The sequence below is a fragment of the Cinclus cinclus genome, chromosome 2 (genome assembly GCF_963662255.1).
Source record: "Cinclus cinclus chromosome 2, bCinCin1.1, whole genome shotgun sequence".
Taxonomy (NCBI): domain Eukaryota; kingdom Metazoa; phylum Chordata; class Aves; order Passeriformes; family Cinclidae; genus Cinclus; species Cinclus cinclus.
Window position 1 is genome coordinate 90,918,733 of NC_085047.1, and position 11,984 is coordinate 90,930,716.

An 11,984-nucleotide genomic window follows, 5' to 3' on the forward strand; every position below is an offset into this window, starting at 1 on the left:
TTACAGTATGCCACAGATTTCCAAAAATTTTTTTTAATGAAAAGCACAGCAAGCTTTTGAGACCACCCTTCAGGTTCTAATGAACTTAAATCTGGAAGACAGATAATAGCTTGTTAGCAAATAGGCTGAGGTACTAAAGCAATCCTTTTGTTCTTAGAAACAGTTGTTGTGGCTATTGATCTGCTTATGGGGTAATTCTTAGAAAAGAGTTCACAAATTTATTTCTTACACCTTTATCCCCAAACTCCCCTTCTCAAAACACTTTAACCTAAACAAGCAGAACCCCAACCAAACCATACCTGATGTTTGCATTGCTGTATCCTCCCTCTTTGATTCCATTCTCTCATAATAAACTCACATATTTATTTCCAAAGCTGTCTTGCAGCCATGTGTTCTATCTGCAGCTTGCTCTAGGCTTTACTTTCAGCTTTAACCTTTGCACTTATCATGTGCTGTTCTCAATACTGGTGGAAGGAATAATTTAATGTTGAAGGCAGGAAGACAAAAAGCTAAATAATAAAACTCATGGTGGTATTTCCTTACTGCAAAAGGCATAAATAGGTGGAAAGCAATACTTTTGTTGTTGTTTGATAGTGGACCTAAGAATTTAGTTTTGTAACAAAGTTTCAGCAACAGCTGTTATGGTAAATTGAGATTACTTCTGGGATAGCTGAGCTTTCTTATTAGCTAATCTGAAGTTAGTTCTATTCAGTAGCTTGGACAAGTTGTTGTATACAGCTTCACTTCTTTGAGGCTTGAAGTTAGTTTGTTTGTGCTGGTTTTGTTGCTGTTCTGCTTTAATCAGCATTTAGAAGAGGACATGCACGGAAGTTTTCTCCTTGAGAACTTATGCTGTGAGTTGATGGGATCAGTTGGAGGCAGCTTTGGTTGTTAACAGCCTGGGAAACCAATTGGAGAATTTGGTCCGCCTCCGTAAATCACATTTTGGGGTGAGCAAACTCCGGGAAAGGTCCCTTTTTTCTTCTGGCAGGAGTGCAGGTGACAGGGCCCGGGCCTGGCAGGGGCAGGACCAGGCCCCCCTGCCTGGGAAGCAGGCATGTCCCAGCAGGAGGAGGGGCAGCTGTCGCACAGGGTGCTGCTGCTGAGCCCAGGGAGGCTGACTGAGACCCCAGCCATCCCCCTTGCCCTTTCCAGCATGTCCTGAGATCCTGGCACAGCTCCAGCATGGCCTGCCTGCAGCTTCTGCATCTTCCCTGTGAGATTTTAACCCTTCTAATGCTCAGATAAGACTTGCAGGCCTTCAATCTTCCTTTGAGTGAGAGGAAAAAAAAGCAGAGGATACACGGAAGTCGGTGAAGCAGGAGACAGATCCTAGATGGAAGGAAATTGAGGAGACGCTGTGAATTTTGGGCTGCAAATCCTTTTGTAAGCTGTAGGAATGAACTGGACTACACTAAAGACTCCTATAAACCATGAAGAAAGATGTGGGGGGTTGGAGTGTTCAACTTGTAAATTTTGAGCAAAAGCACCTGTGTTGAGGACCCTTTGCCCTGAGGGAAGAAGGGGATCTTTGTTCTTGGGGATGAAGCATAAGCAGAGAGAAGGAGATGAAGAAAACCTTTGCTTTTGAACAGTTTATTTTTAGAAGTTAATACCTCATGAATTTAACATGGTCCATAAGCACAGTGTCTAGGCAGGCTGTGAAGATGAGGCGTTTACACGATTGCTGATTCCTGGGCAGCTGTTACTTGTGCGAAGTGAAGCCATGAGAGAACTCTTTTTTTTTTTTTTTTTTCTTCTTGTAGAGAAGTCCCTATAGCCTAACAAGGGGGAGACTCCTCTCCCTAAAATGAACTGAAAAAGATTAAGTTAGTAACTGACTGAAGTGTTTCTGTATGTTCTTCTGAAGAAAGAGAAGAAGGGGTGGGAGAAGAGAGGAGGGAGGTCTGAAGGTTTTATTCAGAATTTATAATTTCTTTATATTGTTAATAAAGTTTTCTTTATACCCTTTAAGTTTTAGGCCTGCCTTGCTTTTGCTCCTAATCTTATCTCACAGCAGAAAATGAGTATATTAAAATCAGAAAATCTAAACCCCTGCATTAAATTGGTATTTCCACCCAGTTGTAAACTGAAACCAAGATATTTGTTTACCTCTGTTTGACAGCTCTGTCACTCTTCTCCCTAGCTGTCTCTTATTTGATGTGAGGACTTAATTAATCCTTCTAATAATATAAAGGTGCAGCCATGTTTTGTTTTAATGCTTGAATTCCAAAAGCAGTAGAGCAGCGTGTAAGTTTTGCTGTTCACATCCTGTAAATTTGATTTTTGTTTCTGGTCTATCGTAGGCCCTTGGAATTTAGTTCTGTAATAATGTGAGGTTAATGTTATTTTTCTGTTCTACAATTACTCAGTTTTAATGGTTTGTTTAATTTTTGTAAAAAAGCTGAGAAGACCACAGTGCCAGAGGATGATGTTCCATCTGATGAGGTTGAAATAGTTTACGAGTTAACACCTACCCCTGAACAGAGAGCCCTTGCTGACTTCCTCAAGCTCCCTTCAACATTCTTCTGTTACAAGAATAAGCCTGGATATGTGAGTGACGAGGATGATGGTAAGGAATGCAGAAATTTGTTTGTACCCTATTTTTGAGGGAGAGGTGTGTAATACACTGCACTGGTGCAGCCCCACCTTGAATGCTATGTGCAGTTTTGGGTGCCTCTGTGTAAGAAGAACATAAAACTGTTGGAGGGTGACCAAAGTGAACAGCCTTGAGTGCCAGACTCAGGAGGAGTGGCTGAGGTCACTTGGTTTGCTCAGCTGGGAGAAGACAAGGCTGAGGGATGACCTCATCACAGTCCAAAACTTCTACAAGGGCATCAGCAGAGGAGGTACTGATCTCTTCTCTGTGCTGTGCAACTATAGGACAAAAGGAAGTGGAATAAAGCTGTTGGGGAAGTTCATATTAGGAAAAGACTCTTCTCTGAGAGGGTGGTCAGGCCCTGGAACAGGCTCCCCAGGACAGTAGCTAGAGCAACATCTGGGTGATGCACTTAGTCATATGACCGGGTTTTAGATAGTCTTGCAAGGAGCAGGGAGCTACAGTTGGTCCCTTCCAATTTGAGGTACTCAATTAACACTGTTAGAACCATTAGGCACTGAAATATTTTTGTTTGGGCTAACGGCAAGTAATCCTGTCCATGCCCGTATGGCCAAACTTTTACACTCCAGTCTTCAAAACAGGATAGTATGGCAGAGGCCCAGGAATGACTAAAGGGTATTTGTTTGGTGTATTATGGGTGTTGACATCTTTACCAAAGGCGGTTGGTTAGGTAAGAGGTATTTAGCAAGAGACATACTTTAAATATTTTGAGACAAATGCAAAGCATTTTTAATAAAAAACAATCTCAGGTTCCCTAAATGCTATATTAATGAGTTATTTTTCTTCAAAAGCAAATTCCTAATACTGTTAGTGAAGCTATATCAAACCTTACTGCATATAACTAAGGCAGCAAATAGTTTAACTGCAAGTTCTGAAACATCGTATTCAACAGAAAATCGGAGAAGACAAGCCCCCTCCCACCTGAGGTTGCAAGTTTTTATGTAAAACATCTTCAGTCTTTTTTCCCAAACATGTTTAGTGGTAGTCAAAATCGCTCAGTAAGAAATGTGTTTACTGAGAACAAAACCTGTGCCGCATACCTGTAGCAATTGAGGCTGAGAAAAAGTGTTAACAGCACTCTGGAGCATGTGTAAGCAGACCTAGAAGTGAAATCTTACTTGTTGACTTGTGTAACTCTTACAAGCAGAAGTTACCTATGCTTTCTAGCCTTGTGAGTTAGAAGGACTCAGCAGGCTTTTCTGACCTAGAGTGAGCCTGAGAACTTACTCTTGTTTCCTGTGTTTAAGATGAAGACTATGAAACAGCAGTTAAGAAACTTAATGGAAGACTCTATCACAGTGATTCAGAAAAGAAAAAGAAAGGTCAAGGTCCTGTAAAAGGTATGTCTTAAGAAATTTTAATTGTTGTGCTTCATGTAACATGAACTTTGAATCTGAAGGTCATGTGGGCAGAGGTTAATTTATGTTTCCTGGGATGTTTTTTAGAAGCAGAAATGCTGGGTGCAGAAAATCTGCATCTCAGAGTTAAGCTTGGTATGTAAACTGTTAGCTAGCAGTAAAGGGGTACCTGAGGGAGAAATGTACATTCCAGGTGATTTCTAAACAAGAGCATTAAGGTCTCTTCCTATCTAGAGCTTCTTCTGAATATGAAAAATTCAGCATGGAATGATACTGCTCAAGAGATAGTTGTCTACATCTTTCAATACTTGCTACTTCTGCAGTTCCTCAGTTGAAGCTTGTGAATTAATGTTCAGTCTAAGAAAAAAAATCTATACTAAAAATGCAGGTGTAGATGACTTGCTTATGTGTGTGTTTCAGACTTCAGCGTTGCGTAACTTGAAGTCTGGGTAGGTACTTCTAGAAGTAAAGTTTAGGGTTTTTTTGAGGGTATGTGCTAGAAAGATTGAGCCATCTGAAATATGAGGAGATAAGGAAGTTAGTAGTGGCAGCTGCATGATGAAACTCTTCATCATTGCATGGAAATTCCCTGATTGCAGTGAAACCCACAGATGATGTATTTTCAATTCTAGTCAACCTAGGTTAGGTTACTTAGTCTTCACTTCTGCTATTTAAACAGTAATGTTGTCTGAGAAACTAATGAAGTGTCTTCAAGTTGATCTGGCTATTACAAGGTTAATTTGTAATGTTGAGGCTAAAAATTATTTCGGTTTTTAGCTGCCTTCACAGCTATTTTCCATTAATTCTTTACATCAGGCCTTACAGGAAAAAGTGAATTCAACAATGAAAGACAGTGTGCTGCTACTTGGGAAAAGAAATCAGCTCCTGAGGGGAAGGATGAAACAAAAGCTCTGCAGGTTCCTGTTACATCTGTTTGTGGTGTCAGTACTGATACTGAAGGCAACAGTCTAGAAGACGTAAAGTCAGAAGCTAAAATTCAAGAAAAGAAAGTAAGAGCTGGTTTTTTACTGAACTTGTTATTAAATTTGTACAATTACGTCATATGTGTGTGAGAGAGTACAGTTTTAGAATAAAACATCCAGTGGGGAAAATTTTTTGAGTTTTTTGGTTAGCTGTACCTCCAATATCTGCCAACGTAGATCTGATTTCAGGGAATAATGGTATTTTTTTGAAAATAGACTACTTCAAAGATATTTCAGTCTCTTGTCAAGTTAACATCCTTACGTGTTAATTATAATGAAAAATTTCAGAAAGCTGACAACTTTTCCTGTTATTGTTTATTTTTCTGTAAGGACTGTTCTTAGACTTCTGGGGAGGAGGTTTGAATCCTAAGGTCTTCTAACTTATTTATCTATTATGTTACTTTTCTGATTAATTGCAGGAGAATGAAGTTGCAAGCTCAAGTGACGTAGTCTGTACCAGTAAGGAAGAAACACCTGCTCCATTAAAAGATGAGGTGACAGTATGTGTCCAGTCAGGTACCAGCAATGAAGGATCACATTCCACCACAGAAACTGTGCAAGTATCACAGACCTTTTCAAGAGCTGAAGACAAACCTGTAGATTTGTCAGCTAAAAAGAGTGAATCGGATGGTTCAGAGTCAGCACAAGGTAAGGTCTGGGGTATGCTGAGGTTCTTTTATAGGAAACTGTGCTTTTCTGTGGATCAGTTTATCTAGTTTAGTTGCTGTCTTGGGAAGAAATAGTACCAGTACTGAATTAGACACATAGGTACCAGTCTGGCAAGAATGTGTATATATCAAGTTTTGAGTTCAATTTTGCTGCAACAAAACAATGATAATGTCTTATTTTGTAGTTTACATATGATGTACATTCATTAGTCTGCTGTTAAATACCACATGAGCTCTGTAGGTGTGCATCTAAGTAGTCTGCTGAAGCACTAACAGTCTTGGGCCCTTTTTTAAAACCATAATAGATGGTCATTATGACAAGTGTCATTCAAACTTTAAATTTATTGGGAGGAAAAAATGCTGCAGACAGTACTCCAGTTTGTTCTTGTGACTACATAAATGCATTTTCTTACGGAAAGTAGAGAAAAATCTTTTACTTTCCCCTTTTTCTTTCATAGAAAACAGAATCATCTCATTTGGTTTTGGCAATACTGCAGGCCTGTCATTTGCAGATTTGGCATCCAAAAGTTCTGAAGACTTTGCTTTTGGCTCAAAAGGTGAGTTCAGCTAGTCTGAGACAGACCTCAGTTGGACTTCTGCTTCATACAGTATGTCTTTTGTGCACAAAATTTCTGCTGATCATTAGAAACAACGATTTTTTACGAGTTTTTGTGAGGAAGGAAAAAAACTACAGAAAGTTTAAAATGTTGCTCTCTTAATTGCAGATAAAAACTTCAAATGGGCAAATACAGGAGCAACTGTGTTTGGAGATGCCACCCGTAAAGCAGATGAAGATGAAGGTGGTAGTGATGATGAGGTAGTACATAATGATGATATCCACTTTGAGCCAATTGTGTCCTTACCAGAGGTAAGATAACTTCTGGAATATAAAACATTAAGATAAGCACTTCTGCTAACACAGCAAGCTTAAAATATGTTTTGCTTAAATAACTGTGTTTTCTGTGGTGTTGTTTTCGTTCTTCAGGTTTTACACTATGTTGAAGCATCTGTTGCTTTAAATCCTAGTACAGCATAGCTCTGGGGAGGTGTCTGGTGCCCCAGTTAAAATCTTCAACAGTGATTGCTTTATAACTTGATTGAGAGTTGATTAGGATGCAGGTTTGTGCACATAGCTTGTGAAAGCAAAACCATTTATATAACACAGCTGAAAATCAGAAAGGAGAACTGAATAACTGCTAGTGCTTATACAACTCAGCTATGGCTTTGTGTCAGTGACTTGTAGATTCAGTTCTGTGAAAGCCATGCCAGCTAGGAATTTTTACTCTAAGCTAGGTGAGAGATTTCTAAATCACTAAGCAAAAAGATGTACAGTTAAGATCACCTGAAGGCTAAGGGAACTTTTTAGTTTGGAAATAAATGGTTTTCCAAGAAGTAGGAGGATCTTCAACTTTGCAGGTAGCCTTTTAACTTAGTGAGTGAGACTTCACACAATTATTCATGTCTTGATTTGCTTTTTAGTCCAGTTACCATTTCAGACTCAATATTGTTATAGTCATATTGCCTGTTCTTTCTGTAAATAATAAAATTCAACTACAGATGAGTGAAATTAGTGAGCAAGGCAGGTAGAGAACAAAGGAACAGTATATGATGAACAGCTTATCTGATCTATTTTGTAACATGCCTTCAACTTTGTTCTTTAAAATTTGGTGACCCTTTGCTCATCTGTGTGTCAGATTATGACTTCTATGATTCTTTTCTTCTCTGCTTCCCATTTTCAGTTTCACAAACAGTATTTTGTCACGTTTCTCCAGTTCTCTCAAGTGCTCCATATCTTTGCAGAAGTGCTGACTAAAGGAGATTAGAGGATAGTAAATGCATACATAAAGTGAGGTGGAGATATAGCTGTCAGGCTGAAGATTGTGTACTTTGTGTTTATTCTGTTCAAATGCAAATATCAAATTCTTTAACAGTGTGCTAAGGGACACTCCTGGAATTGTAACAGTACTTTGTATTCACTTCTCAGTGTGCACTTTATTCAGCCTGGAACTTGGGAAACTTGCCAGAACACTTTATCAAGTCTTAGGGTTTTGTTAAAAGAAAATAAAATTCACTCAAAGAAAATCCCACCAAAACCCAACCAACCAAACCACTCCCAAAGCAAAACCAACAGACACCTACCAGAACTACAGGGAGCATGGTGAAGGGGAATTGCAGTGCTGTAATCAGTCTCAAATTATGGAATTTGTTGGGCTCTTAAATTCTGAATATGCTTTACCCATTTTGGTGTGATCATGGGATGTTAGAGAAAAGAACACACTGAATAATTTTCCAGTGTGTAATATGTCAGTCTTCAGAAGTATATGTAATAACTATTTAATATCTCTGTAGGAAATCACAGGTACTTAGGTATTCAGTGTACTGTGCTGGGTTTTTTTTTTTTTTTTTAGGTGGAGGTAAAATCTGGAGAAGAAGACGAAGAAATTCTCTTCAAGGAGAGGGCAAAACTTTACAGATGGGACAGGGATGTTATTCAGTGGAAGGAGCGTGGTGTTGGAGAGATCAAAATACTCTTCCATACACAGAAGAAATACTATAGAGTCCTAATGAGAAGAGACCAAGTTCTTAAAGTCTGTGCAAACCATGTTATCACCAAAGAAATGAATTTAGTGCCCTCTGACACATCAAACAATGCTTTCATTTGGACAGCCACAGATTATGCTGGTGAGTTTTTTTCTAGGTGGTCTGTAATTTCTGTGTTCTCTTTTTCCCTGGAGGTTATTACAAGATGAAACTAAACAGACCTTCTTGGATTTATTTTCAGATGGTGAAGTAAAAGTAGAGCAATTTGCAGTCAGATTTAAAAGCCAGGAAATGGCCAATTCTTTCAAGAAGATGTTTGAAGAATGCCAGCGAAGCTTGTCAGAACTACAGAAGGGGCACTTGTCTCTGGCAGCAGGACTGTCAAAGGACACCAACCCTGTTGTCTATTTTGAAGTTTCTGCTGATGATGAACCTTTAGGACATATAACCATGGAGCTGTTTGCAAATATTGTACCTCGAACTGCTGAAAATTTCAGAGCCCTGTGCACAGGAGAGAAAGGATTTGGATTCAAGAACTCCCACTTCCACAGAGTTGTCACAGACTTTGTGTGTCAGGTAAGCATAAAAGGAAGACTCTTCACTGAGAGAATGAGATGCATCATGACTAACAATGGCACTTCAAAAAATGACTTATACAGAATAGCACGTTCTTGTTGGCAGTATGGATCCACTGTGCAGGATAGTTTCATCTGTCCTTTCCCTACAAGGAGATGAGAAATGGTGCAAGCAGCACATGCTACCCTAAGACACTTTTCACCTGTGCCTGCCAGTGGCCTCGTGCCTCAGTGTTTCCTAGTACTATTATGTCAGGGTGGAAGAAAAAAAATGGAGGGACATGGAGTCCTCTTAAAATAGACAAGGGGCCTGTTGCTGAACAGGAACATCTAAGAAAGTAGGTGTTCCCAGAACTACCTTTCATCCTTCTCTCTCTCCAGAGAAGAACTTCTGTATGCTCACCTGTTAAGAAGACTTAGTTTCCAGGCTTCTCTTGGACTTTAAAGTCCATTTTGTATTTCAGATAACTTTAAAACTGATAGTCCAAGTGTCATAGGTGTTAGGTTTCAATCTAAAACGAGTCTTCTAGATCCAGTTACGATGCTGTGGCCTGTTTGCTAAAACACCAAGTTTTGTGGTGGGAGCAGCAGCCTGCAGTACACCTTTACCCCAGGTAGACAGTGTTGGTTTTGAACCTCTGAATGCATTCAGTAGCACTGGCAAGTTCTTCATAAATGCTGAAGGCTTAGGAGATTGATCATAGTTTAGATAGACCTTTCTTAAAATTGTAATCAATACTTCATTGAATTTTAGTAACTTGAAACAGGCAAAATGAACCAACATCAGTATTATGCTACGCTAATGGTCTGCATGTCACTACATCCCCAAAGATGAGTAATGTAGATGACTTTGTACAAGGCCAGAGGTATACAGTAATATAGGAAAATAATAGGCAAAAATAATAGCAAATACATCAGCCTGTTGGAGTGAGTCCAGAGGAGAGCCAAGATTTAAGAAGGTTGGAGCACTGGTCCTATGAAGAAAGGCTAAGAGAACTGAATTTGTTCAACCTGGAAAAGAGAAACTTAGGGGTGACATAATGGGTGTAATTCCAGAGCCTGAAGGAAGCCTCCAAGAAAGATGGAGGGAAACATTTTACAGGAGCATGTAGTCACAGAACATGGGGGGAATGGCTTCTAGGTAAAAGAGTAGGTTTAGACTAGATATTAGGAGAAAGTTGTTTGCTGTGAGGGTGGTGACATGCTGGAACAAGTTGCCCAAAGAAGTTGTAGAAGCCCTAACCCTGTCAGTGGTCTAGGCCAGGCTGGATGGAGCTCTGAGAAGCCTGGTCCTAGTTCTATGTGTCCCTGTCCATGGCAGAGGAGTTGGAACTAGATGATCTTAAAGGTCCTTTCCAACATAAACCATTCTGTGATAGTATGTGAGTGGCTTGTCACCAGAATAAAATAATAGCCTGTCTTTTGATTAGTTCTACAGGTCTGAAGTATGCACTTCTTGGCTCTTGTGTTAAACCTTTGTGCCTTTCTGATAAACTCATTTACAATTTAAGCTTATTTCAGGGTATTCCACACTCTTTAAAGGCACAGACTTTATTTTAAAACAGTTAACTGCACCATGTGTGCCTTGACAAAGTGAGCTTTTATCACACTGAGTGATATTTTAAGTTTGCTCTGTTTTGCCTGAACTTTCTTGAGGTAAAATGAACTCTATAATGAGAACTAAGGCTGTAGAGATAAGTTTACACTATCACCTTTATACTCATTGTCAAGAACCAGAAGTTTGCTACCTTCCAGGAAGATAAGACACACCATGCACTCAACCAGTTATGTGGCAAAGCTGTATGGAATTACTGGTCACTGCTATGTTAACATTTTCAGATTAATTCTGTGCCTGCAGGGAATAAGCCCTTAATGAGAATGCAGGTCCAGGCAGGTTCCAGGGCCAAGCTATGCAGGCAGTAGGAATGGCAGTTCTAGAGGAATGTCACCATGGGGAGCAGGAAGAGAAAACGCTGTATTCAAACTATACAAGGGATAAACCTTCTACTGCTGCTTCCCTTACCATGAACAAATCTGCTGAAACTGGGAAACTCTACATCTAAGCAGATATTAATACTTGTGAAAAGGAAAAATTAGTTCTTCCAAAACAAAGTCTTTACTGTTGAAAGGAAATACAATTTTGGCGTTACGTTTTGGGACTTGTCAGTTAATGCTGTGTCTGTTTTTCTTTTTTTCTTTTTTTTTTTTTTTGGTTTGTTTGTTTGTTTTAGGGAGGAGATATAACTAACCATGATGGTACAGGTGGACGGTCAATTTATGGAACAGCATTTGAAGATGAGAACTTCATAGTGAAACACACTGGTCCTGGACTGTTGTCAATGGCAAATAAGGGCAGGGATACAAATAATTCTCAGTTCTTCATAACACTTAAAAAAGCAGAACACTTGGACTTCAAACATGTGGTATTTGGGTTTGTGAAAGATGGAATGGATGTTGTGAAAAAGATCGAATCCTTTGGTTCTCCTAAAGGGCTAGTAAATGGAAGAATTGTCATTACAGACTGTGGGCAAATATAGAATTATATGAGTATACAAATGTTTTAGCAGTATAAATCAGTACTTAGATGTTATTGACTAATTATTTCAACTTCTTAAAATGGACACTTCTGATGTATAAATGTAAAATTACAGGTTATAGTTGAATTTTTTTATGTGTTAATTGATTTTTTTGCATGGTAAATAAAGTTCAGGCACTGGCATATTTCAGGTGTATTTGTGTTATCCTGACATATTTGTATTAAGTGTCAAATTTTAAAAATTAAATCCTAGTCTTGTTAAAATAAATGTCTTCTCTTCACTTTGGTTTGTTTAAAAGAAAATAACCTGCATAACTTGGTTCTTGCTCTCCTGAAGGTCTTTTGAATGTGCAGACCGTAGATGCAAATTGCTGGACAGTACATTGCAGGTGTTGGAAAGTTAACAGGTATTCCAGGTTGAGCCAGGTGGATGTTGGTTTGTTCTGTCTGCATAGTTTTTTGAATGGTTGATCAATGTTTTGCTAGAGCAATATGCCAACTTTTGCTTTTTGTACTTCAGCTATTTCTAAAAAACTTGGCTTAATGAGAAACATCTACTTTACATTGGGCTTTTACCTGACATACTTTAAGTGTAACCCTCTGACTCAGTGTTTATTAGCTGCAGCCAACTTCTCTGACCTTGCTGCAGGCTCTAGCCTTGTGTATTCTAGCATGCTTGTACCTTTTACAACATTGCCTCTCA

General features: G+C 39.0%; 1 protein-coding gene across 4 annotated transcripts in view; it reads left to right on the forward strand.

Moving 5' to 3' along the window:
* Positions 1-11,466, forward strand: part of RGPD4 (RANBP2 like and GRIP domain containing 4) — a 34,600-nt gene extending 23,134 nt beyond the window's left edge. For 3 of the 4 annotated variants that reach the window (XM_062487934.1, XM_062487933.1, XM_062487936.1), the window contains 9 exons: positions 2,405-2,572; positions 3,868-3,960; positions 4,795-4,988; positions 5,381-5,609; positions 6,088-6,186; positions 6,355-6,497; positions 8,038-8,311; positions 8,412-8,746; positions 10,977-11,466. In XM_062487934.1, coding sequence (XP_062343918.1) covers positions 2,405-2,572; positions 3,868-3,960; positions 4,795-4,988; positions 5,381-5,609; positions 6,088-6,186; positions 6,355-6,497; positions 8,038-8,311; positions 8,412-8,746; positions 10,977-11,282 — 1,841 coding nt within the window. In that variant the 3' untranslated portion in view covers positions 11,283-11,466. Of the gene's footprint in view, positions 1-2,404; positions 2,573-3,867; positions 3,961-4,794; positions 4,989-5,380; positions 5,610-6,087; positions 6,187-6,354; positions 6,498-8,037; positions 8,312-8,411; positions 8,747-10,976 lie in introns of those variants that run through there. The other variant, XR_009932982.1, reaches the window with a different exon arrangement.
* Positions 11,467-11,984: the final 518 nt, after the last annotated feature.